Genomic DNA, 18,081 nt, shown 5'->3' on the forward strand with positions numbered 1-18,081 from the left:
TTTTTTGTTTACAGTTTTATTGTATTGTGAACACACACACACACAAACACACACACACATTTAAAAAAAAATTACATTTAAAAAGCTACAATGTGAAACAATGTGAATCGAGTGTGAATCCCATTTTGATACACATATAATCAATACATTCAGCTGTCATCAATCTCATGGTATCATGTTTTGAAATAAAACATTTCTTTGAAGAGGTATATTTACCTTTATTCATACTTAACGAAATGCTCATGACAAAGTTTATATTTTCCCACTGAAATTTACACCTTAATACATTCAACAAAGATCATCACCAAAAACCTTGTAGTCAGACAGCATCTGTTCCATTGGTTAGCTGGTAGACAAATTGTGTTTGTTTAGCCCAGTGTTATTATAGTTTTGGATTTTTTATTTAGTTTTTATTTCTATTTTATATTCAGTTTGTCATTACAATTTAGTTTTCATTAGTTTTCACAGTTTGTCTGTTAGTTTTAGTTTAGTTTTCATTTTCCCAGTGTTTTTTAGTTTCAGTGTAGTTTTTATTTTAGTTTTATTATTTTTTATGGCTGCCAAAGCTGAGCGTTTACTGGTGTAATTTTCTCTGGGCAGTCTTGTGTTATGTCTATCTAGTGGTATTTTCATGTTTAATGTGGATTGTAAATGTTGCAAATTTTATAATATAGGGTGAATATTGGCAAAGTGACAAAAGGCTGATCCACACTGTATCCATATGTATTTCATTAAATGATTATAAATCATTACTAAACTAATCTTTGGGTAGTACACAATTAAAGGGATAATTCACCCCCCAAAAAATTAAGTTCTCTAATCATTTACTCAACCTCATGCCATCACAGATGTATATGACTTTCTTCTGCTGAACACAAAAGAAGATTTTTAGAAAATATTTAAGCTCTGTAGGTCCTCACAATACAAGTCAATAGGGGCCAAAACTTTTAAGCTCCAAAAAGCAGATACAGGCAGCATAAAAGTTATGCATACGACTCCAGTGATTTAATCCATGACTTTAGAAGCGATATGATAGGTGTGAGTGAGAAACAGATCAATATTTCAGTCCTTTTTTACTGTAAATCTTGACATCAGTCTCCTTGGCAATCATGATTTCAAGCTCAATTATATTTCCCAGTGCCATCTAGCACTCTGCAAACTGTACTAGTAAGTGTAATCGAGCTTGAAATCATGATTGTTCCAGTAGACTGCAATTGCAAGATATGCAGTGAAAAAGGAGTTGCATTTTGGTCTGTTCTCACCCAAAACAGATTTGTTAACTTCAGAAGACATGGATTAAACCACTGGAGTCTTATGGATGACCTTTATGCTGCCTTTATGTGCTTTTTAGAGCTTAAAAGTTTCAGACCCCATTCACTTGCATTGTATGGACCTACTGAGCTGTGATATTCTTCTAAAAATCTTAATTTGTGTTCAGCTGAAGAAAGAAAGTCTTATACATCTGGGATAGCATGAGGGTGAGTAAATGATGAGGGTTTTAATTTTTGAGTTAACTATCCCTTTATCTTTTTGAGGTCTAAAACTGATGATTGGTGTGGTAGAACTCATTTCATGACCACTGGTGGGAAAAGCAATGGTAAAGAAAATTACAGAAATTTTAGGTAAATCTAGGTATGCTTATAAACAACTTGATGTTATGATGTGAAAGTGTAGAAGAAAATATAAAAATTTATTTCATTTAAATTAATTTTAGTTAGATTTGGAGTTATGAAATAGCATTTTAGTTTAGTTAAATTTTTTTTCCAATAATTTCATTTTTTATTTGAGTTGATACAAATTATTTTAGTTTGTTTTCTTGAACTATAATAACACTGGTTTAGCCTCATGAGACATAAGTGAACAGCAAAGTTTATATAAGGCAATACATTCCTGTACATATACTCCATGTAAAACACTCCAACGGCATATTAAGACATTCTCGTGATAACTGACAAGAGGACAATACGTGAAATCTACAATTGTATATTCTTTTGATTGCCATTTCTTAAAGTTTGAAGAGAATCTTGCTGAGCAAGTTAAATTTAGTTAAACTATCGGCAGTCATATCTAGCCACCTGAAAAATAACAAGACATCTGGTTTACTGGGCACAGACAAGGTAACTATCACCCCCTTAAGGACTGAAATTTGTGACCGCCACAGTAATGCAAGAACACACGTTAAGTATGTACAACAAGCATTCTCATTGGTTTCTGTATACTTGCGTAGAGTATGTTTCTGGCCTAATGATCGTTTTTTAGTAGAATAGTGTTTAAGCTGCAAAGGAAAGATTGGCAGTATAAAGTTGTTGTTTTTTGTAAAATTGTGTTTTTCATATATCATCAATAAAACTTTCCACAGCATGCACCTCCTATACAACACGCAACTCTCTTAAATAGAGCTGGGGAAAGTTGTGATGTGGCCAACATGCCCCTGAGCACCTCATGGGTTTGTGGGAAGGACCTCTAAAAATGCCAGAAAGTGCTGTACAGGAACTCGGGGAGGTTAGTACAACCATCTTAGTCCGGCATTCCTAGTGCCCCCTAATCTGGTCATAAAAACCAGTGTCATTATGTCAACTCTCTTTCTCTTTTGTTATTTTTTTCAACCACAGGTTGCATTCATTATCTACTATAATAAATGACAAACTGAATCTTTCTTTTCCATTCTGTTGCCAGGCCTCCCTCTAGGGTTCTTCTGGCTTGTAAATGTCCATTGCCATCGCTAAAGACCACTGTCGTTCATATTGTCGTTATGGCACTAGCAGACCCACGGTGGCGGTTCAAGGCGTCGTCCAAGAATGCCACCATCTTGTCACCATCCTCCTGTGAAAATTGAAGGTAGAATTGGGGATGGGAGATCAAGTGAAACCGAAACATTTTATTAGTGCTTCAATGAGTTTTTATTTGCAAAAATTAAGAAATGACACGGAGATGCTTTAAGATGCTAAATGATGAAGAATACAATGAATAGAACAATACAATTAGCAGATAAATGTAGTATGTGCAAAATGCACAAATTAAATGAGTGCTAGCCTTTGGTAAACATGCTGGCAGCAACCCAGTCTTTGCGTTTTGTTTTACCTCACTGATGAAGGCATGAAGGATAAGTTCATTGACCAAATCTCTGGAACTGTCAGCTGCAATTACAGCAAGCACACACTGTTTTAAAATGTAAACCAATCCCAAACACCAAAAGATTATTGCAAAAAATGCCTGTGCGATAAAATGCTTCATGTTATTTCAAATCATCTATGTTGTCAAGGCTTACCCATATGAGGCGCAAATGAGATTTCATTAATATCTGTGTCTACTAAACAGCAACAAGATTAAATGGAGAGCAAATGGAGACATCTGCATACAGTAAGTCTCCTGCTTCTTATGTTTTTCTCCTGAGAAATAGCCCCCCGTGATAAAGAAATGTCAACAATGTATCATCTGTGATTTTTATTTGCCAAGACACTAAAGTCTGCATTTAGAAATCGGAGAAACAATCAAATTCTTCCAAGATCAAATTATCTCAGCTACACTGCACAAAACAATTTTCTTACTGAGTATTTTTGTCTTTGTTTGTGTGTGTGTGAAAAAATAAAAATACAATTCTTAGCATCCTTAAAGGAATCAAACACTTTTAAGCTCCAAAAAGCACAAAGTCAGCATACAAGTAATCCATACCACTCCAGTGGTTTAATCCATGTCTTCTGAAGCAATCCAATAGGTTTTGGGTGAGATCAAACCAAAATTTAATTACTTTTCCAACAGTACATCTTTCCATTGCAGTCTCTAGGCGCTAGATGGCACTAGGAAGTGTAATCAAGCTTGAATGTCAAGATTTATAGAGAAAATTAAGCTGAAATTGAGGTCTGTGCTCACCCAAAATCGACTGGATCGCTTCAGAAGATACGGATTTAACCACTGGAGTCTTTTGGATTACATCTGTGCTTCCTTTATGTGCTTTTTGGACCTTCAAAGTTCTGGCCACCATTCACTTTCATTGAAAGGACCAACAGAGCTGAGATAAACTTCTAAAAATCTTCGTTTGTGTTCAGCAGAAGAAAGAAAGTCATACATATCTGGGATAGCATGAGGGTGAGTAAATGATGAGAGAATTTTCATTTTTGGGTGAACTATCCCTTTAATACAAGAACAATATACTTTTGAGAAGCAGAATGTCATGTGATATTAAGATATTACATCTTTTTACCCAGAGATATCAAACAAAAGGGGTTTAGTGGGGTTTATGCTTAAAATAAGAAAGAAAAAAAAGAAACTGCCCTTTGAATCAAGATTTTTCTTATCCCACTGGCACATTTGTTTTCTTTTTTTTTTTTTTCTTGTTATAAGCGTACATATTACAAAATGTTTTAGATTTCTCTAAAAACAATATACATTATTTTGCTTCTCAAGTAAATTTATCTGGTTAATGTGTAGATATTTGTTTACTGGAAAACAAGACAAAAATACTCGGTAAGAAAATTATTTTTTTGCAGTGTATCCACATTAGTATTTAGAGCTCTATACTATTACTGTATTTTTAATTTTATTAAAATGTTTATATATAAGTTGCTAGAGCTACAAAAGAGCAACATCTGAGCAAAACGTTGTTCCTTTGGAAGGTTTCACTCACTTGGCATTATATCACAGCTGAGCTGCCGGTGGAGTTTATCATCTAGCTTTAAGAACAAGGTGAGCTGTAAAACACAGAGAAAACAATGAAAGCTATCCATGTGTTTTTCCCCCCAAAGTATAACAGATGTTGCCATAAGTGTCCATAGGAACACAGCATGAACTCACATGAGTTTTAGTCGTTTCTTCAATAAACTCCAGGTTACAGTGCATCTGTACCACCTAAAACATATCAAAGATAGCACATTAAGGTAATGTAAGAAATAATCAGAACTGAACTGAATTATGACAAGTGTATGTTTGTGAAATAGAAGCACACACCTTCCGGGTTTCTGCCTCTTGGGGTTCAGGGGTGGGCGTCTTCACTGTCTCCACCTGTTCTTGGGACATGGAGAGGGCACGGGGTACGGGATGTGGTCGAGCAGAGGCAAAGTTCATCAGTGGGTAGATGCCATTCCTGAGAATCACATCAGACAAATGATGATTGGAGTTAAATGATACAAATGCTTTTAAATGAAAAGAATTCCCCCCAACTTCTCTATAGTCATATAGTGACATATTAGACATATTTTATAAATCTTATCTATATAGGAATTATTAAAAAAATAGTTCATCCAAAAATGACAATTCTGTCAATATTCCCCCATTCTCATCTCGCTCCAAACCCGTATGACTTTCTTTCATCTACAGAACATAAATGGAGAAATTTGAAACAAGTGACGTGACGATTCGTCACATATTTTTTAGGCGAACTATCCCTTTAAATTATTTCCTCTAAATTCAAATAACAACATCCGATGGGCAACACTCACTTCACATCCTCTAAGAACTTGTCCAGCTCTAGAGGAGAGACATGAGAGTATCTGAAAGACAGGAGAGAACAAACAACATAATTTAACGAGGGAAAGAAAGAAACAATAATAAACAGAGCAGTGATATGGTTTAGATCAGACGTTTGCTACTTTCTAACAAAGTAAGTAGCCTAAGGTGGGATAAAGTTTCTCCAGACTGTAACATGTGTGTCTTACTTGAGCTGAACGCGAGGACGATCTTTGTGAATTATCTCTGCCATGACCCCGTTTGGGTCGAATGATTTGGTCTTCTCCTCTACACAGTTCTCTGGGAGCATGTCTTTGAAACCAAGAGGTTTTACAAGAAGAGTTGTAAATGCTACATTCTGCATACCATTGAAACAGTGAGATAAAACAACATTTGACCATATAATACAAGTTGTGTTTATTTTATTCATAACCATTCTGTGTTTTTCCTAATATCCCATCAGCTTAGAATGACCAAGTGTGTTTACATGCACTTTAAAAGTCTGATATCAGTAGGATTGAAGCAGTAATTCGTCTGGTTTTTGCGAAATCGAATGAACAGACTTAGATAATGTGATTGTAGATCGGTTCCGTCCAGCATGTATACAAGCCAAATGGACCACAACAGTCCTCGGTGTTAAGCGCACGCTCCGAAAAACTCGAGACGTGTTTTTCTAAGTTTCAAACCATGTTTAACTTGACATGCTGTTTTTAAGGCAAAATAACCAAAGTGAGCCGCTCCAAATGCATCCGTCTGATACACGTGTACATAAACACCTTAGAAAAGCCCATATAATAAGTCTATCTCAGACAGATCTACTAATTCAAATGAAAATGGATTGCTGTGAACTGTAGGCCAATAACTGACTTATGTTGAATGATATGGAAAGAAACCATATATTGCACTCTAAGCCTGTTTTGTATTGCCTTATCAGTGCTTTACTCATCTGCCACAATAATGTCACAAATTTTAATAATCTGTATTATTATATTTATTATATGTTATATTTATAATTATTTTAATATAATGATTTTTTATTATTTACTATTGGTAGCCTTTCTCAGCAAATATTAATAGGCATCTCATGGAATTCAGATTGACAGCCCTACTTTAAATACATAATATATTGAGTATATGATTGAATATGTTGATACAATCAATTAAACATTGGTTATATAAAGAGACAAAAAGAGGGGAAAAAGAGATTTAGCATTTTTGGCAAGGGGGATGGATGAGCATAATGATAAAGCAGTATGCTGTTACAATAAGTATTTTATTTTATGGGGTGGTTTGTTGAAGCAGTAATATTGGAACAGTGGACAGGAGAATATAATTTATATTAACACTGGTGGCCAAACGTTTGGAATAATGTACAGATTTTGCTCTTATGGACAGAAATTGGTACTTTTATTCACCAAAGTGGCATTCAACTGATCACAATGTATAGTCAGGACATTAATAACGTGAAAAATTACTATTACAATTTGAAAAAAAATGTTCAGAACTTCTTAAACTACTTCAAAAAATCCTCCATGTGCAGCAATGACAGCTTTGCAGATCCTTGGCATTCTAGCTGTCAGTTTGTCCAGATACTCAGGTGACATTTCACCCCACACTTCCTGTAGCACTTGCCATAGATGTGACTGTCTTGTCGGGCACTTCTCACACACCGTACAGTCTAGCTGATCCCACAAAAGCTCAATGGGGTTAAGATCCATAACACTCTTTTCCAATTATCTGTTGTCCAATGTCTGTGTTTCTTTGCCCACTCTAACCTTTTCTTTTTGTTTTTCTGTTTCAAAAGTGTATTTTTCTTTGCAATTCTTCCCATAATGCCTGCACCCCTGAGTCTTCTCTTTACTGTTGTACATGAAACTGGTGTTGAGCGGGTAGAATTCAATGAAGCTGTCAGCTGAGGACATGTGAGGCATCTATTTCTCAAACTAGAGACTCTGATGTACTTATCCTCTTGTTTAGTTGTACATCTGGTCTTCCACATCTCTTTCTGTCCTTGTTAGAGCCAGTTGTCCTTTGTCTTTGAAGACTTTTGTGTACACCTTTGTATGAAATCTTCCGTTTTTTGGCGATTTCAAGCATTGTATAACCTTCATTCCTCAAAACAATGATTGGCTGATGAGTTTCTAGAGAAATCTGTTTCTTTTTTTCCATTTCTGACCTAATATTGACCTTAAGACATGCCAGTCTATTGCATACTGTGGCAACTCAAAAACAAACACATAGACAATGTTAAGCTTCATTTAACGAACCACATAGCTTTCAACTGTGTTAATATATTGACAAGTGATTTTCTAGTACCAAATTAACAATTTTGATTACTCAAGGATAAGGTGTTGGAGTGATTGCTGCTGGAAATGGGGTCTGTCTAGATTTGATCAAAAATTACTTTTTTCAAATAGAGATGGTGCCGTTTTTTACATCAGTAATGTCCTGACTATACTCTGTGATCAGTTGAATGCCACTTTGGTGAATTAAAGTACCAATTTCCTTCCAAAACAGCAAAATCTACAGTATTCTGAACTTTTGGCCACCAGTGTGTGTGTGTGTATATATATATATATATATATATATATATATATATATATATATATATATATATATATATTTAATCACTTCTGATCATACTTACACTGGTTATTGATGAGGCAGTGTGCTGCAAGCAGTTTCAGCGAATGCACTTCAAACAACACGCGATGAAACAGCAGGTCATGTGCGGTTGGGCGGAGTCTGGGGTTATGACGCACACATGACTGGGTGAACTCCTGTCGAGCATGGAAGAGCATAACAGTGACAGGAAGATTGGGTTACAATATGAAGAGCTAGACTTTTACATTTTCTCAAGAAAATGTGATAAAACATTACTGCAATGGTTTCCAGGGCATTGTTATGCAGTTATTAGTGTGTTCTGGGTGGTTGCTTACTTGCCCAAGTCAAAAGAGCCCACCTCTAAGTTTCTTTAAAATTCTGTTCCAGATATGGCTCGACTCCCTCTTTAAATGTACGTAAGTCTATGTTATTCAAAAAAATCATGTCTTCACACATACCCTCATGAGGGGGTCCTCCAGTGATTGTCCAGCATTGGTTATAGCCTCCTTTGACACAACAGAGTCCCCATTGGCTTGGATCTCCAACACGGCCATCTAAAGAAACAGTATATCAGTAATCTATATATGGGTGTTTCTACAACTTCTGGCAATTTCATGTCCCGGGGGTTGATTTTTACAAACATATTTCATTTATTTTATTTTCTTTTTGTTATATGAAGGTCGTATTAAAACTGAAACTTTTTACCATACCTATAACATACAATTTTGGTACTTTTCATATGCCTTTTAGGCATAGATTTGACAGTTTTATCATTGTCTCAGACTTTTAATATTACAAATACAAATTATTACATGTTTAAAACTATGATTATCTTAACAAAGAGTGAAATGAACACAAACCATTTCAATATTTATTGTGTGAATTTTTTTTTTTTTTTTTATTTTTTAAGGTAAAATATCACTTGTGAGTGGAATATTTTTATTCAATCATGCAGAATTTTTTCCCAAATCATTAAAAAAAATGTATATATTATTTTTTGTGTGTATATAGAATACATACAAATTTAGACTTGTTCCCCCTTTTCTTTAAAAACAAAAATTAAAAATGCAATAATCGCAGTTACAGTGAGGCACTTACAATGGAAGTGAATGGGGTCAATTTTCAGAGGGTTTAAAGGCAGAAATGTGAAGCTTATAATTTTATAAAAGCACTTAAATTAATTCTTCTGGTAAAACTTGTGTATTAATTGAGCTATAAAGTTGTTTATATTATCATTTTTACAGTCATTTTAGGCTTTGTTGACATTACGTTGTCATGGCAATGAAGTTGTAAAATTGGATATAACTTTGCACAGAAAAGGTTAGTAAGCAATTTTATCACACTAAAATAATTTTATAAATTATATAATTAACACGCATATTGTTTATGCCTTGTGTCTATACTTTAGAAACAGTGAGTAATTTACGTTTACAGATTTGCCCCATTCACTTCCATTGTAAGTGCCTCACTGGAACCCAGATTCAAGGTTTTTTTTTTATTATTTAAATGTTTTTTGTTGTTGTTGTTGTTGTTGTTGTTGTAATCAACATTATCCCGCAAATGTTGTCGACTGACTTGTATTGTATCTTGGAACATTCCATGAACATATAAACAAACAATGCAGAATTTGAGATGTGGTGGAAATGACACTGTGGTGGGAATTTCCATGACTTAAAAAAAAAAAAAAAAAAAAAAAAAAAAAAAAAGGACAAAAATTACATAAATGTCCTGTGATGCTTGTGTATACACTATTGGAAATTGTTAGTAGACAAATAATAAAAAACAAAATAATAATGTGAAAAATGTTTTAACAGAATTTCACTTTTTTGAAATTCACAGGGCTGAAAATACCCAAAGTTGAATAAACACCCATAAATATGATTGCTGGAGTAAGATGACTTCTTTCTGTTCGATAAAAAGCTGTCTGGCCAGGTTATGCTGTCTTAGTGTTAGTGATCTCACCTCTAAAGCACAAATCCCAAAGGAAAAGATGTCAATGGCATAGTCATCCTCACATGCTAAGGAGAAAGAAGAAAATATATGAAATATATAACTTTATTGCTATAAAGCAATATATTCTGCACAAACATCCAGTCAAAAACAAGGTAAAAAAGTAGCCACACTCACAGCCATACTCTGGAGAGAAGAAGTGCAAATTTTTCTTATCATCTCGATGTTGGTGTATCTTGCCATGGACACCCCCCTCAGGAAACACTGGATAAGAACCACGATCAGAGTGGGTCAAAGAGAATTCTTGCTGTCATACTCTAATACATTACTATAAAGGCTTCTATGCAAATAAATTGGTTGATAGGTTTAAAACATTTTAAATGTGTGAATATTTTAATGAAAATATTTCATTAGAAAATTTATCTTAGAAAATCAAATATTTCATTATAAATTTATATTGTTATTTGTTTTATTAATGATATGTTATTTATTATTATTTTCAATAATAAAAAAAAAATATATCAGTGTATGCTGCATAATGGTAAATTGATACATATTACATATGCAGTAACATGTAAAAAAAAAAAAAAAATCTTACTCTTACCATTCACAAAGAGTCGGTGCCAAACTACAGAATGGACAGAAAGAAATGCTGTGATTTATACAGATTGTTTTGTTCCATTACATCTATATATGCAAAGTAGCCATCACCTCAGTTTGTCATTTGTGTGAGCAAAAATTGATTGTGGTTAAACCACATACTGGTTTACTTCTCAGTCAAAAGATCAGATTGTGATTTTTAACTTTGTCAGGAAGGTGATCATGTATTTTATGCATTTATATGGTCTTTCAGTTCAAAATTATATATATATATATATATATATATAAAAAGCATGTACCTGATCCAATTTTAATGAGGCCATTATGCTGAATGAAGATGGTGTCACAGGTGAGGTTGCCGTGAATTATCGGAGGGTCACAGGAGTGCAGGTAACTGACGGACAGAAGAGTGTGTACCATCAGTATAATTTCTGCATGCTGCATGCATTTTAACCCTGTTGAAAAGACCAGCATTGTTAGTCACCTGAATATGTTATTTTTTGGATGTTGGACCAGCATGAAATTTCATTCTGGTCACAGCTGGTCTTTTCACCAGGGAATGCACAAATTCTAATATTTGAACACACATACACGCATGTAATGTAGTGTGTCACCTTAGGGCAGACAGAATCTGTGTGCACCAGCGTTTCCAGGCCTGAAATACAGCAATAAAGCCAAAATTCACACAGATATTTCACGGCATTGCATAAACACAATAACACATTCTGCAAATGTTACAGACAAAGCATAAAGACAGTAAAGAATGACAGTGTTTATAAGTGGCATACCTGTACAAAATATTATTATTAATTCATTGTTTTTGAAATCATATGGTAGGCTGACCTTGACATTCATGGTCTTGTGGTTTTTCTTGGTCTTCTTAAGGAACTGTTTCAGGCTGCCCGAGGACATGTACTCTGTGATGAAAACAACCTGTGAGGTGAATAGGTTAAAAGTGGACAACTAGGGGTAAATCAAACTGCATTTAATGTGAATATGTGTACATTTTTATGTAATGGCTTTGTTGGAATTATACTAAAGGTTCACAGTTTTTTAAATAATAATTTAAATGTACTTATATTTTGGCTATCCTATAATATTATCCTATATATAATGTATATATATATATTTTTTTTTTCCCTTTTTCTCCCAATTTGGAATGCCCAATTCCCAATGTGCTTTTAAGTCCTCATGGTTGTGTAGTGATTCACCTCAGTCTGGGTGGCGGAGCACGAATCCCAGTTGCCTCTGAGACCATCAACCTGTGCATCTTATCACATGGCTTGTTGAGTGTGTTGCCACGGAGACATAGCGCATGTGGAGGCTTCACGCCATCCACCGCAGCAACCATGCTAAACTCACCACGCAAGGAGGTTACCCCATGTGACTCTACCCTCCCTAGCAACCGGACCAATTTGGTTGCTTAGGAGACCTGGCTGGAGTCACTCAGCACGCCCTGGGATTCAAACTAGCGAGCTAGCGAACTCCAGGGGTGGTAGCCAGCGTATTTTACCACTGAGCTACCCAGGCCCCCATATACTGTATATCTGTATAGATTTGTATATTACATTCTTGATATCCTTAACCCTTGTACACTTAACAATAGAGAACCCCGTTCCATCTGTTCGGGTCAAATTTGATGGCTTTAGTGCTCCGTGCATTGACTGATCTCTATAAGCCAATGTTTAAACAAACTTCATTTCCACATATTATCACAGTTACATATTGGATGTACTGTATATTTAGACATTATAAAAAAACATTGTCAAATTGAAGCTTTTTTTTTTAAATCACTTGTGTTGAAGTGTCAGATTTTGCAACGATGCCCTAATATGCTCTCAAACCTGACCAAATTTTGTGTTACAAAGAAAAGACGTTGTTTGTGCACATGTTTGTGTCATGGTTAGATTTAGGGGTAGAGTTAGGAAATAGAAAATAGCATTAGCCTGATATGAAATCAATGGAAGTCTATGAGAAGTCCTCTCTAATATAGTCAAAAAAGCTGTGTGTGTACATGTGTGTGTGTGTGTGTGTGTGTTCTGCATTGTGAATGTTTAATACTCTCACCCCTTCATTTATGTGTGTGTGTGTGTGTGTGTGTGTGTGTGTGTGCTCTGCATTTTCTGATGTATTTATTTTTATTTGACAAATAAAAAAAATGCTCTGTGTTTTAGTCTCACCCATTTATTTCCTATGGTGGGTCAAATTTGACCTGAATAGTAGAACCGGGGAACAGTTTGATAAAACCACATAGACTCATCGCATCCAGAACAAATTTTTGTGGGTGTTTAGGTGGCCATGTACTGCTAAGGTTAAGGAAACAAAAATGATTCGGTCAAAAATGACCCAAACAGTGATTAATGGTTAAGAGATTTATATGTTTTTTTTCTAACCAGTGTTGGGTAAGATACTCAAAGAAAGTGCTATCCACTACAAATGACTAATTACTTCACTGATTACTTCATAGAAAAAGTAATCACATTACTAATTACTTTACTTTTAAGTTACTTTCCAAATTACTTTTCTTACAAAAGTTTTTGTTTTTCCCCTCAACAAATTTTAAATAATGATTCTTTTATTTAAAACAAAATTCAGCTGTCACAGAAATGCAAATAGATGTACACGTGAACATTCGAATCCACTTTTTAAATGCTATTTTAGAAATATGTGTAACCCAAGTAAAGTAATCACTTTAATTGTAAGTAATCAAATCTGATTACAAGAATATGTAACATGTTACTCTACTTTTGTACTAAAAGGTCATTAGATTACTTTGTAATCGGATTAAATCCAACATTGTTTAAACTACATTGCTGTAAACAATTTGAGTTTTTGTAAAACGATCCTTTTAAAATAATTAAATATTATATGTTTTAAATACTGCAAATATTTTCCTTGTGGGTTAGGGTTAAGCTGTGGGTTTGGGTCAGACTATATATTAATTCGAATTAGCTTTGTGTAAAAACCACAGAAGCCTATTGTATGTCCCCACTGAGGTGTGTTTTTGTATGTTACCCGAGCGTGTTTATCTCCAATGTCCAGCCAGTATTTGTGAAATTTCACAATGTTGGGATGGTCAACCAGCATCAGATTCTCAAACATCTCTTTCATTTTGTCCTTTACAAATAAACACACACAAATGGACATAATAAAAGCAGTGCACAATCAAATTTCATGTGAATTATTTGAGCTATCACACACAAACTCCGCCAACATTTACAAAATAACATCAGAAAATATTCCGAAATGGTTTATTTTAGCACATAGAAACATACACACACACACACCTCCACTGTCTTGAAGACCTTCTTGTCATGGAAGAGAACCTCGTTCCACACCACCTCTACTCCCTCTTCAGTGTCCATAGCCAGAGAGGCACTCTCCACGCCTGGAACATTCCCCTGACTCACCTGCAGGGGGAGACAAACAAACACTTTTCACAACACTTATTGCACTTTTCAGGTCACAGTGACTGATCGGTCTAACGGTGACTCTCAAAATACGTAATTATGGTACACGCGTAGTGAGGTTTAAAAGTCTGCGTGATTGAAAATCTAAATTAAGTTTCAGAAAAAGTTACACAAAGAAATGTTATGATGACATAGACTGCATAAGAAATATTTAAGATTTCTAGGTCACTAATTAAGCAATTACCTAGGGAAATTTAAAGTGGCACTTCATGTCAGAAAGGTTGCCGACCCGTGCTCTAATCTAGTGAAAGGATGTGAATTTACTTCAACAAGAATTGCTTTATAAATTTGTTTAATAAAATATAATTTTCATAAAAACTGGTGTGCTTAATATTTGTATTATTAAGTAACCATTAACAGTAACCAAGGCACTTGCGGCCATGCTCTTTTGTGAATATAGTCACCAGTGGCGGTTCTAGCTTGTATGGCGCCCTGTGTGAAACACACTCTGCTGTCTGAGTGGGTGCCTCGTGGGGTGTCTGTGTGGGTGCCTCGTGCCGCCCCCCCACAAGATGCCGCCATCCCCCCGCAAGATGCCGCCCTGGGCAACTGCACATGTCGCCCATGACTAAATCCACTACTGATAGTCACGTATAAAGAAGTTACACAACTGAATCTTCTGATAAATTATATTAATAGAGCACAGAGTGAGACCACTGAATTAGGATTTGGCTTAGAGAGAGACACACAAACAACACCAAAAGCTTAGGCGCAATGCCAGAGAGACATAACAAAAAACATCAAGCCGAAAGAGAGAGGATAGTAAGTGAATAGATGACAACTAGATTTGTTAGAGGGAAGACCAGGAAGTGCACACATGTATGCCTTTGCGGAGTCATGTTATCATGCATAGCAGTTTTGCCTGTGTGTGTGTGAATGTGTGAAGGCAAAAGTTTGGAAACACTGAGACATTTTTGTTCTTGAAAGACACTGATGCTTCTCTTCACCAAAAACACTACATTATACCATAGTAAGGCTGCAAATTATTATTACTGTTTGAAATAACTCTTTTATATTTTTATATATTTGTATTTTTTTTTACCAGTGATGTCATTGCCATGTTTTTAGCAGTCATTATTCCAGTCTACTAAGAAAATAATGTGTCACGTAATCCTTAAGAAATTATTCTAAGTTGCTAATTTTGCACTCAAGAAACATTTCCTTTTGTTATAACAGTTGAAAATGATTGTGCTACTTAATAAAGTATAGACATCACAATACAGTCTTTTTCAGTTGCTGAAGTATTGAGTACACTTGCAATTCCTGCAAGTCACTTTACCCTTGCAAGTCGACTTTTGGTATTAAAAATTGCCAAAAAGAAATAAGTCTCACTAGAAATTCTTCAGTCTATTGTTCTTTTGAGAAATGAAGGATTTTGACTCATAAATGTGTTTGTCTTCTTTATATCTTTAGCCTGCTGCTGTAAGACAGATACGGCTAAGCTCTTAACACTCTAATGCTGAACATCTCCAATCTGAATGCATGATACACTTTAATATGCCGCCTCCTTTTACACCTACTACCATTGCTTCTCATGCATGTTTGCGAGGCACATAACACCAAATCTTTGTGAGATATTAATATATTTTGAGACACTCAGTAACTTAGTATGTCTGTGAAATAATCAAAGCCTTATATTAACCGATAATCAATTGCTTTTGAACTGACAGTAAGTATAATTTCAAAGTCAATTATACGTCTAATAAAACAAACTGTGGTTGGTAGCTTAATACAGTATCTTGGTCAGAATAACCAGCAAAGTGGTCCAAACTTCATACGGACTGCCTAAAGTATGCATAATTTTAGCATGAAATACCCTGATTAGAATGTAATATGTGTCTCAAACAGGTTGGCAATGTACTTCCCCCTAGTATGATGTCAATGGCTAAATACATTTCAAGGTCAAGAATTGGCTGAAAGGACCATATTACCATGTATACTGAAATCCCTGTGGGTTGACTGAGCTAATAAAGATGGTCACCTACATTAGACGTTTTACGGTAACCCTACTGCAGGATGGAAAATTGTGCCAAGGGGTCTGTTTCTAAAGATATGAACTAGGATCAAAAGTAATGTCTATTACATACGCATTTCAAAACTGCTGGGTATCTTAACCGACCATGTGTGCATGAATTCAGGATCATCTGAATTATTATATGTTCAAATGACAACCCATATTTTGGGGCCCTAGCAAACTGGTGCTAATTTAAAACATGTTTGAAACCTGTTATTTTTCTGACATCATAAATCATTCTTAAATACAAAACCTTCAAAGCAAAGATTTTCAAATACCCCTTTTGAATCCAGAATTTTGAATGGAGGGGTTAAATGATTAAAGGCATACTGTCTTATTACTTATGTCTTAAACCAGGGGTTTTAAAACTTTTTATTCCAAGGACCGCCAAATATGATGATCCCTATGCGAGGGACATCCTTCCAAAAAACAATAAAAAGGCAGCGATATATTTTCATGTATAAAGACCAATTTATACTGAGTGAAAAAATAGTGTGATATTGTTAAATAATTGAAATGAATTATTCAATAAATATAAAATAAATAATTTATTAAATAAATTATTAAATTTAATATACAATCTATATAAATAATTAGATTTTTATTGTTACTGTATAACAATAAATAAAACAAATAAATAAATATATGGAAAATATTTACTTTGTATTAAGTTGACCACATATCTTTTTTCTACCCTCTATTAAAGTAATGTTACATGTAAAAACCTGAAGAAAAACATTTTCAATTCAATTCAAATGTATTTGTGTTAGAGGTAGACCGATAGTGGATTTTGCTGATACCAATAACTTAGGAGGTGGAAAAGGCCGATAACATTTTAGTTTTTATAATCAATTAATAGAATGTTACAACATATTCTTAGTCGACACAGACATAGAAGTCAGAGTCCAAAATGAATAAAATCCCAGATGTAGTTTATTTGTCAACCAAAATCCCAATAATAATCAGAAAAAAGAAGATTGGGTGCATAATGTGGGACTTTTAACACTAAACGAGACTGAAACACACCAGGGACTCTTATTTTGAAATGACGTAGACTTGGCTCCATTACAATGATTTATATTTAATATTTACACAATTAAAGGTTTCTTATAGCCTATATATTATTATTATTAACAATATGAATTTAGAGACAATGTATGTGCTGACGAGGGACGTTTCTATATAGTCTGCACTTCAATTTAAAAAACATAATTTTCAGACGAACACGGAGGAATAAAAAACTATCAGCAACTATCGGCATAGTTTTTTGCAGATAAAAGCAACTTTTGTCACCGATTAATCGGTAAAACCAATATATCAGTCTACCTCTAATTTGTAGTCCTTACAAAATAGAATGAAACTGCAATAATATCCAATTTGATAAATTTTTTACTTTTGTATTCACTAATTTAAAAACATTTCTCAGAAAATTTCCGCGGACAATAGTAATATTAAAACATTTAATTATGCCCATAAAATTAAATACAACATAAAATACAAATTTTATGAAAAAAATCAGATACCATTAAAAAATATATTTATATTTGATTACACTTCACACTTTTCAGTTTTCCTGCTGTGTCCAGGTGTAGCCTACTTCCCTAAAGTTAAGATACATTTTTTATGACAAACTCTCCATGAGTTGTTCTTTTCACATTATATTTAGTATGAATAATAGGTAAATAGAGACTTCTCCCCTCACTTGTGTTCTTCATTGTATTTTCTGACTTTTTTGTCATTGAAACAAGTGCCAGCTTTACAGGTAACACACAGAGGCTGCGCTACAAATATGTAATGGACTGAGTTGTACAATTTCCACCAAGGTCTATTTCATCTGCGCATCTTATCACGTGGCTTGTTGAGTGTGTAGGCCTACACTATTCTCTGCACACAACTCACCACGCGCCCCACCGAGAGTGAGAACCACACATTATAGCGACCATGAGGAGGTAACCCAATGTGACTCTACCCTCCCTAGCAACTGGGCCAATTTGGTTGCTT

General features: G+C 34.6%; 1 protein-coding gene across 2 annotated transcripts in view; it reads right to left on the bottom strand.

The window, feature by feature from the left end:
- Nucleotides 1-1,368: 1,368 nt before the first annotated feature.
- The window catches only part of nrbp2b (nuclear receptor binding protein 2b), a 31,365-nt gene continuing 14,652 nt past the window's right edge, over nucleotides 1,369-18,081 (bottom strand). For both annotated transcript variants that reach the window (XM_051683021.1, XM_051683022.1), the window contains exons 3-19: nucleotides 13,884-14,006; nucleotides 13,612-13,713; nucleotides 11,440-11,529; nucleotides 11,211-11,251; nucleotides 10,896-10,990; nucleotides 10,601-10,624; nucleotides 10,174-10,260; nucleotides 10,009-10,064; nucleotides 8,505-8,600; nucleotides 8,090-8,222; nucleotides 5,652-5,754; nucleotides 5,436-5,486; nucleotides 4,945-5,080; nucleotides 4,792-4,845; nucleotides 4,625-4,688; nucleotides 3,082-3,137; nucleotides 1,369-2,823 (exon numbers count right to left, since the gene is read on the bottom strand). In XM_051683021.1, coding sequence (XP_051538981.1) covers nucleotides 2,740-2,823; nucleotides 3,082-3,137; nucleotides 4,625-4,688; nucleotides 4,792-4,845; nucleotides 4,945-5,080; nucleotides 5,436-5,486; nucleotides 5,652-5,754; nucleotides 8,090-8,222; nucleotides 8,505-8,600; nucleotides 10,009-10,064; nucleotides 10,174-10,260; nucleotides 10,601-10,624; nucleotides 10,896-10,990; nucleotides 11,211-11,251; nucleotides 11,440-11,529; nucleotides 13,612-13,713; nucleotides 13,884-14,006 — 1,395 coding nt within the window. In that variant the 3' untranslated portion in view covers nucleotides 1,369-2,739. The remainder of the gene's footprint in view (nucleotides 2,824-3,081; nucleotides 3,138-4,624; nucleotides 4,689-4,791; nucleotides 4,846-4,944; nucleotides 5,081-5,435; nucleotides 5,487-5,651; nucleotides 5,755-8,089; nucleotides 8,223-8,504; nucleotides 8,601-10,008; nucleotides 10,065-10,173; nucleotides 10,261-10,600; nucleotides 10,625-10,895; nucleotides 10,991-11,210; nucleotides 11,252-11,439; nucleotides 11,530-13,611; nucleotides 13,714-13,883; nucleotides 14,007-18,081) is intronic.

The sequence above is a fragment of the Myxocyprinus asiaticus genome, chromosome 41 (assembly GCF_019703515.2).
Source record: "Myxocyprinus asiaticus isolate MX2 ecotype Aquarium Trade chromosome 41, UBuf_Myxa_2, whole genome shotgun sequence".
Lineage (NCBI taxonomy): Eukaryota > Metazoa > Chordata > Actinopteri > Cypriniformes > Catostomidae > Myxocyprinus > Myxocyprinus asiaticus.